Source organism: Agelaius tricolor, unplaced genomic scaffold (assembly GCF_023055355.1).
Source record: "Agelaius tricolor isolate 1412-34295 unplaced genomic scaffold, bAgeTri1.0.p SCAF_35, whole genome shotgun sequence".
NCBI classification, from domain to species: Eukaryota; Metazoa; Chordata; class Aves; order Passeriformes; family Icteridae; genus Agelaius; species Agelaius tricolor.
This window is the reverse complement of record NW_027269295.1, coordinates 5,151,620-5,170,550: the sequence shown is the minus strand read 5'-3', so window position 1 is coordinate 5,170,550 and position 18,931 is coordinate 5,151,620. Positions and strand designations below refer to the sequence as shown.

General features: G+C 44.2%; 1 protein-coding gene across 2 annotated transcripts in view; it reads left to right on the top strand.

Annotated features, from left to right (window-relative positions):
• Window positions 1-18,931, top strand: part of LLGL2 (LLGL scribble cell polarity complex component 2) — a 34,615-nt gene that overhangs the window by 14,062 nt on the left and 1,622 nt on the right. For both annotated transcript variants that reach the window (XM_071452701.1, XM_071452700.1), the window contains exons 3-24: window positions 662-759; window positions 1,756-1,837; window positions 3,096-3,211; window positions 3,764-3,922; window positions 4,649-4,811; window positions 4,983-5,115; window positions 5,897-5,951; window positions 6,129-6,283; window positions 9,586-9,803; window positions 10,278-10,345; window positions 11,238-11,391; window positions 11,489-11,593; window positions 12,378-12,670; window positions 12,930-13,083; window positions 13,363-13,513; window positions 14,145-14,261; window positions 14,752-14,918; window positions 15,640-15,904; window positions 16,988-17,138; window positions 17,680-17,717; window positions 18,172-18,219; window positions 18,740-18,782. In XM_071452701.1, the coding sequence (XP_071308802.1) occupies window positions 662-759; window positions 1,756-1,837; window positions 3,096-3,211; window positions 3,764-3,922; window positions 4,649-4,811; window positions 4,983-5,115; window positions 5,897-5,951; window positions 6,129-6,283; window positions 9,586-9,803; window positions 10,278-10,345; window positions 11,238-11,391; window positions 11,489-11,593; window positions 12,378-12,670; window positions 12,930-13,083; window positions 13,363-13,513; window positions 14,145-14,261; window positions 14,752-14,918; window positions 15,640-15,904; window positions 16,988-17,138; window positions 17,680-17,717; window positions 18,172-18,219; window positions 18,740-18,782 (2,933 nt within the window). The remainder of the gene's footprint in view (window positions 1-661; window positions 760-1,755; window positions 1,838-3,095; window positions 3,212-3,763; window positions 3,923-4,648; window positions 4,812-4,982; window positions 5,116-5,896; window positions 5,952-6,128; window positions 6,284-9,585; window positions 9,804-10,277; window positions 10,346-11,237; window positions 11,392-11,488; window positions 11,594-12,377; window positions 12,671-12,929; window positions 13,084-13,362; window positions 13,514-14,144; window positions 14,262-14,751; window positions 14,919-15,639; window positions 15,905-16,987; window positions 17,139-17,679; window positions 17,718-18,171; window positions 18,220-18,739; window positions 18,783-18,931) is intronic.

Here is an 18,931-nt window from a genome sequence, read left to right as displayed (position 1 = left end):
TAGTCCCAAATGGCTTTGAATTACTCTGAGGTGGCCTAGCAGGCATTAAATTCCAGTGTTCCCATGTTCCTTCTGGAAAATGGATATGGATTACATTATTTTTCCTGGATGCTCATAGGAAACCTGTTTAGTTTCCTTGATGAGCACTGATGTTCACTCATAGCTCTGCATTGCTTTGCACTATTTCTTCATGTCAGTCACCAAAAAGAGGTCAGGAAGGCTGACCTCTGTGGAATTTGGCAGATAAAGCTGGTCTTACAGTGCACAGTATTTGTGTCAGACTTTGAAATTGTGCTGAGCAGTTGGTTTACAGAAGTGCAGCTGATGTGGAATGATGGAGTGTGCTGTATTGACTGACTAAGCTGTGCTTATGCAGAGTTATTTATAATCTTAACATCAAGAGCTGCTCAGGCTACTGTTTTAAGAATATTTCTCTTTCATTTCTGTTACACTTCTGGATATCCTGGCTGTGGAGCCAGGCATTCTTGGCACACATTCATCATTAGGCTGTTGTTCAGCAAATCAAAAAGGTTCTAACACCTTTCAGCAGAAGAAGCTGCCATTAAGTGCTGTTTTTCAGACTGCCATGCGATGTTGAATTTCTGCCCAACAATGCCCATGAAACAAGCTGCTGATTATAATTTTTCCTTCTCTCCCCCAGACTGTGGAACATGGATTTCCCCACCAGCCCAGTGCTCTGGGCTACAGCCCATTTCTCCGTCTCATGGCCATTGGGACACGATCAGGAGCCATCAAATTGTATCCTTTGAACACCTTGGGTGAGAGTTCTCTAACCTCAACAGAATTAGTGCAGCTTTGAAGACACTTCAAAAGTTAGATTAACTATGAATTTGCAAGCAAGGGTTGTTGGAACACTGAAACAGTTTGCCAGGGTTTGGAGTGATTTTGGTCTGATCAGCATGGGGTTATCTTTCCAAGAGCTGAGCTACAGCTCCAACAGGGGCTGAGCTGATGTAGATATTAAACAAGACTCTGCTCTTGCTATGCAGAAGGTCAGACTAGATCTGGCCTAAGTTTAGCAATCCTTCACATTGTAAATTCCAGGGTTGTTTAAATATTTGGGGCAGGGTTCCTTTTTCTTTTTTTTTTTTTTCTTAAAGCAATTCTATTTCAAAGGTTAAAGCTGGAGTCAGAAATGCTTTCTACTTCCTGAGTTTTTGACCATCCAGGAATTAAAGACCTAAACATTGAAGATGGTAATTTATTTTTTGTAGCTAATGATGTCCAGTCTGATTTTTTGTGTGAGATAATTCTCATGGCAGAGACCAGTTAGATGAGCTGTAAAACAGGCATGTCACCCAGCCCAGAAAGGAAAAGTTGGTGCTGTCTCTGCCAGCTTAATCATTCATTGCTAGTGTTGTTTGTGCTCAGGGGCTGGACTCCACATGCAGGCAGTTGCCATCTGTCTCCTGGTTACAAATTAGTTAAGCAGGATTGTAGTGTCTGGGAAACCACTGAACATCCCTGAGAAAAAACAGGGTCCAGGCACCTCTTCTGCATATACTGAAGGAAGAAGTGAACTTCCCTGTTCTCCACAGTGAGCACAGCCTGCAAATTTTACAAGCATGTAAAATGAAAAGTAGATTTGCATTGATTCTTTGCAGGCCAGCTCACCAACAGTAAAACATGGTTTCAAACTAATCTCTTTTTGTCTTGCTTGCTAGCAAGCTTCTTATCAATTAATTGTAGCTGTGGGTCACCTTAAATACTGTAGATCCTCAACAAACTCATCAGATATGGTGCTCCTGGGGTGGAGTTCATGGGTTTACATGAAGAAAACAACACTGTAATGCAGATTCACTTTATACCTGATCAGGTAAGTGTGTTTTCAGTATCTCTGTGACTTATGTAGATCTCTCCTAAACAGGTGTTGATTTTATTCCAGGGATCTGGGCTCCTATTACCAAGTATATTCAAATGCTGCTTGGTTTGGAATGTTTATCCCAGTGTATTTTGTGCTCTCAGCAATGCTTGTTGCTGTGGAGATGCTCAGTAAAACTAGAAGAGAAGCTTTAAACTAAAGAGTAGCTTTATTGTTCATAACTGTTACTCATTTATCTCCAGTAACATCCTGGGAATGGTAATAAGGCCAGGATAGTTCAGGCAATCTGCTGCAGAAGCAAGAACTTCCTTTTCCTTTTGCAGCCCTTATTTTTTCAGTAGGACTGAGTAGTCTTTCCTCTGCACAACAGACAGAACAGGAGCTGCTGCTGAGCTGATTTAATTATTTTCAGGAGCTCAAAACAGCACTGCTAACCTCATTTGCTGCTAAGTTTGTTGCCTTTGTGTTTGGGGGTATTGACTCTTGCTCCTGGGGATTGCTGAACAGTTATTGCCACGCTCTAAAAATAGGAAAGCAGAATTTTCCAAATGTCTGGTGGCTGTCTAACCACTTTCCCTTGACTGTCCAGACTGCTGTCTTAGTTGCAGACTTTGTTCCCTGATGCCCCCAGTGTAGCACAAGTGGCCTCTTTATGAGAGGGATTTAATTCTTGAGGCGGTTTTGGGTGTCTGTTTGCTTAACTAATGGTATAAACTGAAACTCCCATGGGGAGTGTTGCACCAGGTGTGGCTGCAGCAGGTAAAATGCTTCAATTTGAACATCCAGCCAGCAGGGCTGGGCTCATAAAAGGATTCTGACACAACCCTCAGAATGAGGTTGGACATGAAGAATGTGAGGACTGTGGTGTAGCAGAGTATATCAGCCCCACCCAAAGCTGGGGTGTGTTCAGCAAACCTGTGCTGAGCCAGGAGGAGGTGAGATACAGCCTGCAGCTGCATGGCTGGGCTTTACAGCACAGGCTGATTTTCTTCAGGAGCCTAAATCCTTGTCATCCCCCTCAGTGATAACCTGTGCCTTTATAACAGGGTTTTTAGCCTCTAGGCTAGTTCTTATCTTCCTCCACCCCCCAAATCCCATTGCTGCAGTGATTGTCCACTGCCATAAAAAACTGAAGCAGCTCCCCAGTCCTGTTTTAGCAGGGAATTATGAACAGCAGCAAATCTACTGCTAAATTTACTGTGTTATATTTAATACTGGCATTCTGAAAAAAGCAAGTTGTGTGATTTTGCAGTGCCAGCTGGTGACACTGCTGGATGATAACAGCTTGCACCTCTGGAGCCTGAAGCAGCACGGAGGAACATCCGAGCTGCGGGAGGAGCATCGCTTCACCCTCAAAGGGCCACCTGGGTAAGGCACAGCAGGGGCTTGCAGCTGGTCTCGGGAGAGGCAAGCCAGAAAATTCTGCTGTTGTTTAAGCTAGAGCCTGTCCAGTTCTTACAGCCTGCCACTCCTCTGAATCCATTGAAAGGGCATCCATGGAAACCAGCCAAGAGCTGGCTGGGGCATGGGAGACCAGCTTTTAAATGTGCTCAACCAATGCAAAGGGTGACATATTTTAAAATATTGTGCATTCACTGCTGTGAGTACAGGAGCTGTTAAGGTTAGGTAAATCTAACCATGCCTTAAGTCAGGCTTTGAAATGCTGTTGTGGTTTTAGTTTGACTTGATCTTGCCAGATTTAAGTGAGCTATTTTTAGGAACACTTAGAGAGGGTTCTGTAAAAAAGATGTCTGGTTCTTTCCCCGTGCACTTGTCAAAATTTCTTACATAATTTGTCTTAAAGCTGATGTTTTCTTTAAAAAAAAATATCATGCCTCCAAAACAAGTGACACTGATAAATGTCCCTCTTATGTTGTTAACTCACCAAATTCAGTAACAAGAGTCTCTTTGCATCCCCAGCTCTCCACCAAGTGCCACCCAGGTAACAGCTGTGCTTCCCCATTCCTCACGGGAAGTGCTGTACCTGGGCACAGAGAGTGGCAACATCTTCGTGGTGGAGCTGCCCTCGTTCCGAGTGCTGGAGGACAGGACCATCACCCCCGAGGCCGTGCTGCAGCGGTGAGTGAGTGAGTGAGCAAACAAGATGTGGAATCCCATTACCAGACACATCCTTTGTTAAAATGTCACCCCAGATTATGTACTGGGGCCTCACTGTTGTGTTAAGCATTGTCCATAGGTGTCTGACTCTCATGAAAGTAACTTTTGGTCGTGGTGTGTGTTAAGTAACAATATCTGTCCTGGTCCAGACTGGTGTTGTCACTGTGGAGATAGAGCATGTTCACTTGGGGTGAATCTGCAAACCTTGTGCCCTAGCCCTTGTGTTTAGTTTTAGGAAAAAAATGTATTTTGTTTAGCTGTAATTACACATTTATTTTTTTCAACCACTGGCAGAACAGCTGGTGCTGCTTTGTTCAAATGGAGTTTTTATCACTCTGCTGAGTGCTGCTGAAAATTGTCCTACTTCACTTCTCCTACTGACATTTCCATCTTACCTTTATTCTGTAAGAGAATAGGGTGGGTGGTTCAAACTGTCTTTACAGTCTTGGGATGCAGTCCTGGAATTCATTGTAAACCATGGCCTTTCCTTGAAGAAAGCAAGACTAGGTGCATGTCCATTTGGTAGGCCTGATGTGGTGTCTCCCATAAGATATTTCTGCTGCTTGAAGGATTTGTGGGATCAGCTGTTTCAACTTTGTTGCTTAATTTCTCATTCTTACACCTTTTATTACAGTCCTTTGAGTTTGCACTTGGATTCAGCTTCTCTTTTCTCTTCTGCTCCTGCAGGATACCAGAAGATAACTGCAACAGGCGATCCTGTGAACTGGTGGAAGCCCTTCGGGAGCATCCTAAGAACCCTGACCAGATCCTAATTGGATACAGCAGGGGCTTGATTGTCCTCTGGGACCTACAGAATAACAAAGCAACACACCATTTCCTGGGCAGCCAGGTATTGATTCAGTCCAGAGTCAGTTCAGCAGGGCAGGAAGGGCTCTCACTGGCACTCTGAAGACAAATCAGGTGCAGGGACAGCCTGACAAAGCTGCTTTTTCAGTAAGAACAGGTTGTGTTGGGGAGATAACAGCTCTCTGGAGAACAGTCATTATGGCTTTCTTTTCAGCAACTGGAGAACCTCTACTGGCAGAGGGATGGCAGCAAATTCATTAGTTGTCACTACGATGGAAGTTACAGCCAGTGGCCAGTATCCAGTGACAGCAGGCAGTCAGAGCCTCTGGAGAACACTGTGCCTTATGGTCAGTAAGTGAGGTTTAACTGTTGTCTATTTGTCCAAACTCAAACTAATTCTGAGCTTGTGTAGGATATTCAAGTCACAATTCTCCCTAGTGTTTAATGGCAGAATGCAGAGCTGCCTCTTGAATGGCTTATAAGCCTCAACTAAGGGATTTCAGCCCAGATTTTCTCTTGGATTTGAAACTCCTTTGCATTGTTGAAATCTGTCCTGAACATGGAGAGCAAGTCTTGACAATATTAGTGCCCCTTATGAAGAAGGGTGTTGGTGATTCAGCTCTTTGTTTTAGCTGGTGTCCTGTTCAGCAGGAGTTGCTTGGATCCTGTGTAATTAATAGTGAGCTGAGTGTATTTTTTGTTGACCTGAGCAATGATTAAATGAAGCTTCTGATTTGCTGGAAACCATCAAATGGGGATGACCTCACCTTTTGAGTGCAGAGAAGCTTTTAAAGCTCTATCACTCTATATTAGTTTCAGGAATGGCTATGATTTTAGCAATCCTTTCTAGTTAATCAGCTCCTCCAGCAGCACTTCTACTCCCTGGTAGCCATCAGGAGCATGGTTTGGAACTGAGCCTAAGCTGTGTTTTGCTGTGGAGGTCTGTGGTCGTTGTGTCCCAGAAGACTTGTCTGATGTGGCTTGGTCTGGGGAGGTGGTGCTGGCTCCTACTAATTTAGGTGGCTCCCCTTGGGGTGGAGGGTGAGGTGACCTGGCTGAAGCAGAATCAGCAGCTTCTGATGTAAAGATGCACTTCTTGAATTGTAGCAAATAACTCTGCTTTCTCAGGTCCTTTTCCTTGCAAGGCCATCTCCAAGATCTACTGGCAGACAACAAAAAATGGGTGAGTTTGTGGTGTATCCCTTCAGTCTCACCTATTTGAAGGGTGCAGTGTGCAATGCCATATGAACCCTTTAGAGTAACATTATAAGAACTTGTTGTCAAGCTTTCTTTGACATTTCTTTAAATTTTTTCTTGCTCCTTACTTCAGCACTTAGTTTAACTCTTTCTTTCTCTCAAGGCTTCCTTACATAATATTCCAAGGAGGAATGCCCCGGGCTAGCTATGGGGACCGGCACAGTATCTCTGTTATCCACGGCAGCCAGCAAACAGCCTTTGACTTTACCTCACGGGTGATAGACTTCTTCATAATCTTCAGTTCAGATCCTGCTGCAGGTATGTGGTGGAAGGGCATTACTGAGGAATTAGGGTAGCTGTGTACGTGTGTGGCAATCTGCCTGGTATAAATAGCATATGAAATGTGATAAGGAGGTCAGTTGTTTGGGGAGTTTCTGAGACTTCAGCAGAGAATCACAGAATCATTTCGTTTCACAAAGACCCTTAAGATTGAGTGCAGCTGTGAAAGATTCCCATTTAAAAGTGAAATGTGAAATACTGGTATAAAAAGACAGGGCTGGTTACAAATGCCATACATTCCTCAAAAAAATTAGGCTACTCTGTTAATGAGAAAAGATCTCTTAAGCCTATATCTGTTTAAGCTGGACATTGGACGTAACCAGGTCGTGAAATGAGGATCTGAATATTGTTGTTTGGAAACAGCACTTCAAAGGAGGCTAATAATTAAAACCAGAATTTACTCCCACTGAGACACTGATTCTTTTAATTAGTACCTGGATTTGTGTCTGGAGCTTTGGGTAACAAATCAGCAAAGGGTGACATAGAACCAAGGGTCATTATATGGAGAACTTAATTTCCTTACTGCTGGTGAACATGAATGTAAACTGAATAGTTCTCATTCTTGAATTGTGTAGAGCTTGTCAGATTCTTGCTTCTGTTGAAGAGCTTTCTTGTCCTTACTTCAGCAGTAACTGTACATTCTTCCTTTTCATGAAACTGTAAAGGGTTTTCCCCAATAACTCTTAGTTTAATGCTGGTGTAGTTCTTGTTTCTGGTTAACTTGGAGTAACTGAGTATAAAATGCAATTTCAAGCTCCAAAAATGTGCAGGATCAGACTAAACTGCAAATTGTTTAGGAGCTTGCAAGTAAATCTTCTGTTACTGGATCTTCTCAGGCTTTCTAGTCTCTGATTTGCCTGCTAGACTGGTTTCCAACCCAATTTGTCCTGTGTCCTGCCAGGGAAGGTGGTGACAGCCACAGCTCCACATCCTGGTCTGTCAGTGCAGAATCGCTCCGGCCTGTTCTGGGAAGCAGAACACAGATCCAGGGGAGGAATATCTTGGGAAAAGAGGCAGAAAAAAACCAACTTTTGGATTCCCTCTTGCCTGTCTTCCTAGATCTTAGCAGACCCTCTCAGGTCACTGAAAAGAGAGCAGAGAAATCAGAGTGTAACTGAGCAGAAGTACCTGTGTGTGTCTGTTACTGATTTTCCCTGCACAACACTGTCTTTTCTAAGCATCTTCCAAGTGTGCAGAACCTACAGGTCTAAATCTTCAAGCTCACAGTGCTGATAAACTTGGGGTACTGTTTCATACTTTGAGTTCAATACCTTTTGGTATTAAGGAAGGAGAATCTTTTGCTTTCTATGAAATTGTCAAGAGTGGAGATTCTGGATGATGGAACAAAAGTATTAACAATGAAAGAAACCTGAGTTTTTTAGGTCAGAGTTGGACTGCTTAGAGTTCAGGTTCTGGATATGATTAGAAATCCTTTAGGATGAAATAACTGAACAAACAGGCTTTATATTTCTACTTACCAATAATTGAATTATCCAGTTAACGCCACTGCCGGTGGGTTCAGACAGGAGCTACTACAGGAAACTGAAACTGTTGCACTCAGATGAGGAAGTTTTTTACAATAAAATGAGGTTTCTGTGGTTGACAAGCTTCCTTGTGGCTGATTGCCTAAGCTTAGTGGATCTACATAGCTTGCCTTGTTTGCCCTTAAGCAGTCTTCCCTGCAATGGCAATACCAAGGTATTAATTGTATACCAAAGCCACTTAATTTAATAAGCACAAAGCTCATGCATTGCAGCGTGGTCGTAGCTGGTGACTTTTCACCACCCTGAATATGCTGTGGAAACTGCTTAAAAAGGCCAGCCCTTCCTGTTTCTTTTTTTTTTTTTTTTTTTTTTTTTTTAGTTAGGTGGGTGAGTGTGTGGCAATCATGACAAATCTTACTGTGCATGCTGCTTCAGCAACTTAAAATAGATTCTTGCCACAAGAAATGAGCTCAGATGTGTGTTTTTGCAGAGAAAAAAATTGTTAAAACAGAACACTTTTGGTTAATGCTGCCAACAGTAAACTGCAGGGCTGTTACAGTACAGGGATGATATTATTAGTTTTATTGTGAAGTCCTGTGGCAACTGCAAATGATGACACATAGGAAAGCGAAGTAAAACTGAATAGAAAACATTGTTTTCATGATGAAACTGAACTAATTAGTGATGTGTTGTGGCTGGGCCTAGTCAGAGGTGAAACTTGGGGTGCCTCAATAGTGATGCCAAGTACTAATTACTTGCATTTAATTTTGCTGAATGAACAGTGTTGGTATGTCCCTTCTTGCAAGTGTACACCAGGTTAATCAACCAAGTAAAGGAGGGAAGTAAAAGTACAGTTTAGGAGGGAAGGTCAGGGAAAAGATGTTAGGTAGTTTGCTAATGGCTCAGTGTTAATCAACCCCAATCCAGCTTCGTATTCACTCAGATTTCTGGAGCTGTGTTAATTTTCACTGCTGTGAACTGGTCTGTGGTTTTGGTTTTCCCCACCATTTTGCTGCTGTGGCTGACTTGTCAACCTTGCTGCAATAATGTCCTCATAGACTAAATTTTTTTCACTCAAGATTGTACATTGTAACCTGAGTTATAATTCTTGTTTGTGTCAGATGTCACCAGTCAAGTTACATTAACGTATTTCTTTTGTAATTGTTCCTAATACACATAAGAATTATTAGATGATGTATACATCTTTAAAAAGAAAGTCTGGAGGATGTGTCACAACATATGAGAAGAAGAGAAAATGAAAAGTAAAAGAGCTGAATTGTAAATACTTGTCAGTTCAAGCAGAGAAGCATTCTGCAGAACCCAAGGCATTAGCATGTTTAAGCAGCTTAGCCTGGATGGACTGTGGTCCTAACAGCACTAAATGGGTCACTGCTGGGGTGTATACATGTCTTTCTACCCAGTGCTGTTAATTAGCTGCAGGTAAAGTCTTGGAATTCTGGCTGTTACAGTAGTAAGTATGAACATTGTGTTATTCAGTCATTGTTGTTAACAAATTTTACACTCTGCAATGGAATCTATTAAAAGTCACTGTCACAGTCCCAGGAGTGATGTAAAGAAACACGAATTTGCAGTAAATCTGTGAGTGTCTTCAGATCCATTCATACTCAATAGGCCCAGTTAACACAGAAGCATTTAAGGTTTTTTTCAAGAAAAATGTTGATGTGGAGGTGTGTGATTACAGTTTTTAAAGCAGCCTTACAGGAAGCTTGTTTGCACTGCATTGTTTGCACCTTGGCTGGTCAGTTTTGTCAGCCTCAATGAATGTTGTTTCTGCAGAGTTTGATGACCCTTCTGCCCTGGTGGTGCTGGCAGAAGAAGAGCTCGTGGTCATAGATTTGAAAAGTGCAGGCTGGCCAGCAGTGCACCCTCCATACCTGGCCTCCCTGCACTGCTCAGCCATCACCTGCTCTCACCACGTCTCCAACATCCCACTGAAGCTCTGGGAGCGGATTATCAGCGCTGGGAGCAAGCAGAACATTCACTACTCCAGTATGGTATGGCAGCTGTGTCCCCCCCTGTGTCCCTACGTGTTCAGGTCAGTGTGACTGCCCATGGTGTGGGTGGTCTGTGTTGCTGATGATCTGCAGAGGGTTCAGCCCCAGCAGACACTGTCCTGCCTCTTAACAGGGTGGAGAGAGGCCTTTTCCCAAAGCAGTACAGTTACACTGGGGAATTAAAATGTGATATTTTTTAAGCTTTGACAAGCCAGAGGGGAGGTCTGAGTGTTCCCAGCTGTTGGTGGTAACAAAGTTCTCATGTAAAACCATGAAGCTTCTCGGGGAAATGTGTAGAATGCCTTCTAAAAGGCACAGTTGGTGTCAGAATGAGGACATCTAATCCCAACAAAAGCTGACAGCATGGACTGTTTCACTGCTACTTGCACTGGAGTTCATGCCCTCCTGCTGACTTTGTACTCTCCACACTGTCACTGCCTAGGCAGTCACACACTTCTCTTACTCTGTTTGTAGCCGTGGCCGATTGATGGTGGCACCAACATCGCTCCAGATCCTCCACAGAGGGACTTGCTGCTAACAGGGTAGGTGCTGACCTGAGAACCATCAGGGAGCCCTTTCCAGTTCCCCTTTTTCAACTGACTGAGATTTTCCTATGGAGTTAGTCTGCTCATCTTTTAGGGCAGAGACTGCAGCTTTACAGTGCAGCTTCTCAGAGCTGTGCTGCTGGCTTTGTAAAGCCAATTTATTTTGCTGCTTCTGAGCAAACAGGTCATGATGTCCACAGATAACCCAGAAAGTGGCTGATTTTTAGTTTTGATGTGTTTTCCATTGCCCCTACTCTCAAAGTGTGTAGGAGTGCAGGCACTAATCCAGCCTGGTTCAAAGGCAGAAGTGTTAAATTAAAGCTTAATCTTTCATGTTTTGAAGCGTTTTCCCCTCTACCTTACACTTTGAATCTTAAAATAGAGGTTAGCATGGACTCCTGTCTGCTTTGATCAGCACGAACAGATCTAGCTAAGAGTTGGAAGTAGCTAGCAAGAAATTGTCTCATTGCATAAAAATCTGCCATTTTCTTTTCAAAGCACTTTAGAGAGTTTCAGGGGGCTGATTCTCAGATTGCATTCTTGATGGAGCATGTTAGAAGCTTCTACCCTTTTGTTGGGAGACTGTTGCAAAAAAATTCCCCCTTCCCTCCCTGTAACAGTATTTTTGCCTGGATGAGTTTTTCCTTCTATATGCTAAGCTTTTTGCCTTTTCCATATCTTTTTGGCATAATCTTAAATTAGTGTAATGGTATCAGATCACCAAGAACCTGAATTAAAGAAACCCAACAACCTAAAACAAAAAATACACAAGAAGCCAAAAAACTTTCTCTTTGTGTTTTTTTTTTTAAAATTCTGTATTTTCCCCTCTGTTTTACCCTCCATGTGCTGTTCTCCTGTGTGATGTGTGCTCCTGTATCCTCCCCCCCAGGCATGAAGATGGCACAGTGAGGTTTTGGGATGCCTCTGGTGTCTGCTTGCACCTCCTTTATAAGCTGAGCACAGTGAGAGTGTTCCTCACAGATGCTGATCCCAATGACAACATGAACACCCTGGGGGAGGACGAATGGCCTCCACTCCGCAAGGTGAGAGAGCTGCTGCTGGTAGAAACTTCCTGAAAACCTGGGGAGCTCTGATTCCTGCCCCAGTTCAAGACCAGCCCCTATCTGTTCTCTTGCCTAGGTTGGTACCTTCGATCCTTACAGTGATGATCCAAGACTTGGGATCCAGAAGATCTACCTGTGTAAATACAGTGGATACTTGGCTGTAGCTGGTACAGCAGGACAGGTATTGGAATATGAACAATCAACATAAACATTGTTTTCAGGGCAGATTTCAGGGTAATCTGGAGATCTGCTAAAATTCAAAATGTTCATTTCTGTTATGGTAAATTGATCTGTTTTCTGGAATGATTCATGGGACCCTGCTCTGGTGAGGCCCCACTTTGAGCAATGCATCCAGCACAGAGAGGACATGGAGATGGAGTGAGTCCAGAGAAGGCCACAAAGGTCATTAGAGGGATAGAGCAGCTGTGCTGCAAGGAAAGGCTGAGAGAACTGGGATTGTTCAGCCTGGAGAAGGGAAGGTTTGGGGTCACCTAATTTCACCTTGATACCTGAAAGAACCTACAAGAAGCATGGATAGAGACTACTTAAAAGGTACTGGAATGACAGAACAAGGGGGAGTGGCTTCAAACAGAGAGTAGCTTTAGATTAGATATTAGATAGGAAGAACTTCTTTGCTGTGAGGGTGGTAAGGCCCTGTAGCAGGTTGCCTGGAGAAGTTCAGGATGCCCCATCCCTGAAGGTGTTTAAGGTCAGGTTGGATGGAGCTCTGACCAGAAAAGGTGTCCCTGTGCATGGCAGAGGCTAGAACTAGGTGATCTTTAAGGTGCCTTCCAACCCAAACCATTCTGGGATTTTCTGCTTTCTCTAGTTGGTTTTAGACATTATCTACTGTTATTTATCTGCCCTGAGAGATGCTGTAGTTTAGCAGCTGTAGGGAAGGGCTGCAGCTTGGAGATCTGCCTGCACAGCAAAAGCTGCAGCAAAGGTTGTTCTCTTCCTTTCAGGTGCTGGTGATGGAACTGAATGATGAGGATGCAGAACATGTGGTGGACCATGCTGAAGCAGATCTCCTGCAGGACCAAGAGGGCTATCGATGGAAAGGTCATGAGAAGCTCAAAACTCGAGATGGGCCTGTTAGATTTGAAGCTGGTTTTCAGCCATTTGTCCTTGTCCAGTGTCAGCCACCAGCTGTGGTCACCTCTTTGGCCCTGCACTCGGAGTGGAGGCTTGTGGCCTTTGGCACCAGTCATGGGTTTGGGCTTTTTGACCATCAGCAGAAGCGACTGGTCTTTGTCAAGTAAGTGTCATCTTTCCAGGGGGTCTGTAGTAATCCTTATGTTAATGATGACCTGGAATTACTAACAAAGCAAGGTGTGATAAGTGATTTCCCAAGAGCTGTCACTGTAGCAAGAAGCTCTGCTTCTTTTTTCTCCACCCTTGAAGATCTTCCAGAATATATAACTGTGTTCCAACATTTGTGTGTATCCTGTTGGACTCTTGGGAGTGATTGCCACCCAGTAGAAAGTGACCACGTGGCTACTGTCTCCCTCTTCCAGGTGCACACTGCATCCCAGTGACCAGCTGGCCTTAGAAGGTCCCCTGTCTCGGGTGAAATCCTTGAAGAAGTCCCTCCGTCAGTCGTTCCGGCGGATCAGAAGAAGCCGTGTGTCCAGTAGGAAGCGGAGAGGAGGTGGTGGGAATGCCTCAGAGGTGAGGGCTTCACCTTTTTGGGGTCTGTCTGTTTACAGCTTGGAGCATGCTAAGACCGCCGAGAGCAGGAGGTGGTCTCAGCCCTGCTATCAAATCAATAGCTATTGGTATGAGGGAAAATGGCAATTTCTGATGCTCTGTTAGATAAAAACAGGCACATTTTTAGAAGAGATCAGTTCAGAGGACAAGTTCACTGGTGTGCCTTTCTATTGCTGCCACACTCCCTCTCTCTCCCTGCTGTGTCTATCCCTGACTGACAGTGTCTCCTCACCTGTGAAGGTGCAAGAAGCAAATGCCAAGTTTGACCAGGACGTGTTGCAGGAGATGGAGCTGGCTCCAGTCCAGCGCAAGATCGAAGCACGCTCGGCAGAAGATTCTTTCACTGGCTTTGTGCGAACCCTGTATTTTGCTGATACCTTCCTGAGAGACAGTGAGTAGGAAAAACATCTCTCTCTTCTTCCAAAGGGGTTTTTACTGCTTCTGCCAAGGAGCGTATTAGGATTTACTGCCAGGAAAACTCGGCACCTCCTGTGTCCTACTTTGTGCTGTGCTGAAAAACTGATATAGAACAAGAGCATATGTTGTCATGTAGAATTGTTACTTAGCCATTCTGGGCTGCTGGCTAATCCAAGGCAAGTGGCCATTCATCTTTGAATCAGGTCTTTATGTATGATTTTCAAATGTGCTGTATTGGCATTTGACTTTCTAGTATAAACTTTTCCTTCTTTCATTCCTTTGAAGTTCATCCCTGTCTCCAGCAAAGCCTTTTAATTTTAGTGAAGGTGGTGGCTGGTTGTGCATCAGAGCCCAAACTGATAGCATGCACAAGTTTACTCTGCTCATCTGTGATATACATATGGTGGTACTTTTGCCTTTGCTCAGGTGCAGTGCCCTTTCTAAGGGCTGCTGGTGGATGTGTATTGGGAAAAGAATGTTGTGCCTGGCAGGTCTCCCCTATTATAAAGATATTTAGGGTGCAAACAGAGGGAGGTTTTATGTAGCCAAGGAAAGCTGTTATGTCATGGAGGGTGCCTTGCTCATGGGCTTTTTTGTCACTCCAGGCTCCCGGCACTGCCCGTCCCTGTGGGCTGGCACCAATGGAGGGACAGTCTACGCTTTCTGTTTACGTGTTCCTCCAGCTGAGAGGAGGATGGATGAGCCTGTGAGGGCAGAGCAGGGTAAGTGCCTTGTGAAAACAGGGTTCTGTTGAGTTATAGCCAGAAAAGCAGGGTCACTCAGTTAGTGCTGCTTATCAGTGATTGGAGCCAAGTGTGGCACTGTCTGAGCTAAGCAATGCTCACTGCAGCAGCTGAACTGGAGCTCCAGCACTGCTTGATGTGCCTCAGCCTCATTTCCTACTCACTTCAGAAATGTAAATTTGTGTCAGCTGTCCCTGAAGTTTGCCATCAACCCTCGCTGCACGTGTCCCTTGTTCTGGCAGCTGGGCCTGTTGTCTTTATGTAACAATGGTTTCTGTCCAACACACATCAGTCCAGTCTGAATGCCCTAATGCCCCTCAACTACCAAATCTTTTTAGGCAGCATTTCTATATCCACAGTATATAGGTCTCCAGTGCTGAGAGGGTGTGAAGGAGTTTCTAACAGTGTTTCTGACTAGACTCCTGTTTGTTTTTTCTGTTTGTTTTTCCTCCTTATCTCACCTGTCTAGCCAAAGAAATTCAGCTGATGCACAGGGCTCCTGTTGTGGGAATACTTGTGTTGGATGGACGCAGCACTCCCCTCCCAGAACCTCTAGAAGTAGCACATGACCTTTCCAAGAGTCCTGATATGCAAGGCAGCCACCAGCTGCTGGTGGTGTCTGAAGAGCAATTTAAGGTGAGTGTCACCTATTGAGGGAGGGAGGTGCCTATGAATTGTGCATGAAATCTCTCTCCACTGAGCAGTGCCCAGTGCTTTAGCAGAACTCTTGGGAGTGCTTGTTCTCCTGTGCCTCAGGAACAGCCTTGGGACAGCACTTCTGGTTGGTACAGTCCATAAATCAGATGTGTGCTGGCAAACTGGTGTTCAGCATAGTGCTGCACATGCTGAATATAGAAATGTTATGCCTATATTACATATATTACATTATATTACATTACATTATACATTACATATATTACATTAAATATATTACATTATATTCTTTGGACAAAGCTGCTTCTGCTTTTGGGTAAGAGCTTTTCTGTTGTTAGTGCAGAAGCAGGAATTTCGTTGGTGTTTTTGGGAAGTAGCTTAAAAGTTTCTTGTTTTGCACACTAACTTAAACCCTGTTCTCTTTCTGTGTTAATTTGTAGCCAAATAGGGAAGAGTTTTGAAAAAATGTGGGAGAAGTGTGGTTACAGCCTGAAGGGTAAAACTGATGTCAGAACAGAAAGACATTTTCACACTGCCTGTGGCTGATTGGTTCTCATGCTATGAGCAGGGGATTGGCTCTGGTTACACCTGTGTGCATTCCCTGTGAATGGAAACATTATCCAGGGAGGGAGCAGCAGATGTCCTGGGGAGCTGCTGCTGCCTTTGTGCAGGAAGAGGTGTCAGTGTCTCATTTCTGTGACAGGTCTTCACGTTGCCCAAGGTCAGCTCCAAACTGAAGCTCAAGCTGACAGCCCTGGAGGGCTGCAGGGTACGGAAGGTGACGGTTGCCAACTTCGGTAGCTGCAAGACTGATGATTACAGTGAGAATGACCTGGCAGTGCTGACCAACCTGGGAGACATCCAGATCATCTCCCTGCCCTTCCTCAAGCTGCAGATCCGCTACCCCTGCATCCGCAAGGAGGATGTCAGTGGCATTGCCTCCTGTGTCTTCACCAAATATGGCCAAGGTGAGGTGGGCTTCTCCCAGATCATCCCTCTTGTTGTGTGCTTGAGACAATGGGAAACAGCTCAGTGTTTTTAGCTGGCTGTGTACACATGTGAGGCTGTTATTGTTAGGTTGGACATGACATATATATATATATGTGATTAGGGTTTAAAAAAAAGGTTTTATTTTGCATGTTTTCTAACTTACATACTTTTAACAAAGCATAATCTTAAGTTATTAACATCACAATAATTTATTATATTAATGGAAAGCAATTAGTGTCAATATAATTAGCAAAAGTTTTACAGAAATTTAATAAAGCACATATATACATCTACTCATGCATGTAGTCTAGCTTACAAAAATTTTCATATATCTTTTCTAATCTGTTTCTATGCTAAGACCCTTGTCTTCCTTTTTGCTATAAATACACTCAAAAATCATCAATTATTATTTGTTCTATTAACTCAGCTTTGCTTACAAGCCAGCTGTCAAGTCCCTCCATATGAGACTGTTTCAGAAATGTGTTCATTGTGTGTTTCTGGGCAGTACCAGCTGCCAGCAGGTACCAACACATGAGTTAGGAGTGAGTTTTATTCCATTACTGTTAATGAATACAGGAGTGAATAGAGGTTTTCAGCTTGGTTCTGCCCCTTAGATAACTTCCACCTGACCACTCTCCTCTTGTCTGGTGTGGGGGAATAGCTCTCTAAGCAGCAGGCTCTGGGAAATGGCTCCATTGAGCCTCCTGTACATGCCTGTGTCTGAGCACTCACATTGCAAAACTGGGATCCTGTGGCTGCTGAAGATGGATTGCTGCTTTCCAGTTCATTTTTTGCATCTTTCTGTGCTGTTTTCTCCAAATGTCAGCACAGGACAACAAAATTATGTCTCAGCATAACCTTAAATTGCACAGTCTCTAGGCTAACCAGAGGGGAGCTGGGGTAATTTCTTCCTCAATGGTCCCTCCTTGCTTAGATAGAAGGAAAAGCAAACCCTTTCTGCCAAACACAGATCATGCCTAGATCTGTTGTTTTTTAGGATCACCTTTGGTTCTGGAACTGTTTGCTGAGAGTTGTCCTTATCAATTCCCAATCCCCTGCAGGTTTCTATCTGATCTCGCCATCGGAGTTTGAGAGGTTTTCCCTTTCCACCAAATGGTTGGTGGAGCCCCGGTGCATCGTGGACATGCCAGAAGTGACAACCAACAACCACGTGCACAAGCCTGGCACAGAGAATGCTGCAAGGATATCCAGGTAATGTCTGTAACACTCTTGCACACTGGCTGTGTCTGAGTAGGGAGGAAAGAAAACCCCTTTGAAGTTAACATCCACAGAGGGGGTGGCATCAGGAAATGTAACCTTCCCCTTGGTGGTTTTCCTACTTGGAGTACATTTGGTAGGATAGAGCAGGAAGCTTTGGAACATCCCTAAGCTGGAGTCACAAACTCAGAGAAAACCCTGGCTTGCTTTGCTTGTTCCCATGTGCTGAGGCTGAGCTGTGTCTCTGTGAAAGGAAATCCAGTGTTCCTCCTCTCCTCTTGGAACATCAGTGAGTAACAGTAGATCTGACCCTCACAGAGATCCTACAGGATTTTTATTCCAAGAGTTAAGAAGTGTTCTCTGGTGCCTGCAGACTTCTGCATCGCCAGCATGTGGTGAAGCCCTTCCCACACTCAGCAAACCATTTAGTTGATGTGCACTGGAGCCTCTTGTAACTGCTAAGAACACAGAGGAATTCTCTGCACTCCTCTTCTTCAGCGTCAGTAATTGTTTTCTGCCTCCTCTCCTTTTTTAGGGGACCAGGAAATAGTCCAGGTGACTGTGGAGAAGATGGTAAGTGAAAAAAAAAAAAGTGTACTGCGGGTAGCATGGTGTGTGTAAACCTCAAAATGTCTTTCCTATTGCTACAGTTGATATTTTCTACCTGAGATAGGGAAAAATAAGGAAGGATGTGGGGGAAATATTGTGATCTGCCTGGATTGTATTTTAGTTGATAGCTCTGAAGTAAGTTGTACGTGGAAGATTCTCTTAAAGGGTAGAACAGAGTTTGCTGGAGGGAAGGTCTGAACTTATTTAGATCTTCTGTTATCCAAACTAGTATTGCTGAAAGAAACAGTTCAGTGCGTGAGAAACTTTAAGGATTAGTTGTGAAGCATTCAATAAAGTCAAAAAGTACTTGAAGTGGGGAAAAAAATCCATTCCATTGTGCATTTCTCCAAAACTGTACTTATTTCAGGAAGAGGGGAAAATATTGTTAGCTAAAACAAGTTTTCTTACTCTTCTTTAGAAAGGAAGTCTGGGAGGCTGATGGAACATGCCTTACTCAATGATGAAAGTGAGTGAGATGAAGTCTTGCTGCTGAGGGGGAAGGTGCCTTTCTGGGTGGGAAAAGAAGAAAGCTGCTGGGAATTTTGTGGATTCCAGTTCTAAGGGATCTGTAATTACTGTCAGAAATGCTGAGTTTTCTTGAATCCCCGGAAATGAGGGGTTGGACAGATAGCCATGCCCTTGGGCAGGGGTTGTTCTGCAGAGCTGCATTCCCTGCTGAGATAAGAGAAGGATCTTTATTTCCAATAGGACTTGTGTAAGATGACAGCTGGAACAGACAGTTCCTTTGGGGCTCTGGTACACAGGGATTGGCAACATTTCCTCTGGCAACTGACTGCTTCAGTCCTGTGTGCCAGCCTGCCCAGTAAAAACCTGGTTAAAGAGGCAGTGATGATCCACGGACTGACCTCTGAGTGTGGGAGGCAGGTTCTGGAGGCTGTTCACTGGGGAGGTGGAATGTGCTCAGGCAGCTGCCTGAAAGCAGATTCCCCTGCTTTGGCTCACTGCTTTAACTCTCTGCTTTCCAGAAGTGCTGAAGGAGATCCAGAGTACTCTGGAGGGGCGCAGAGGGTGAGTATCAACCAACTTCTCTTCTTGATGCCTGGGGCTGGCAGGGGAGGGCAGCTTGAGGTGACAGCAGGGGGATGCCCACTTGATGGCAGGGATCCTTCTGCTGGAATCTGGTCACATGTGCATCCCACAAGCTACCAAAGGGCAAT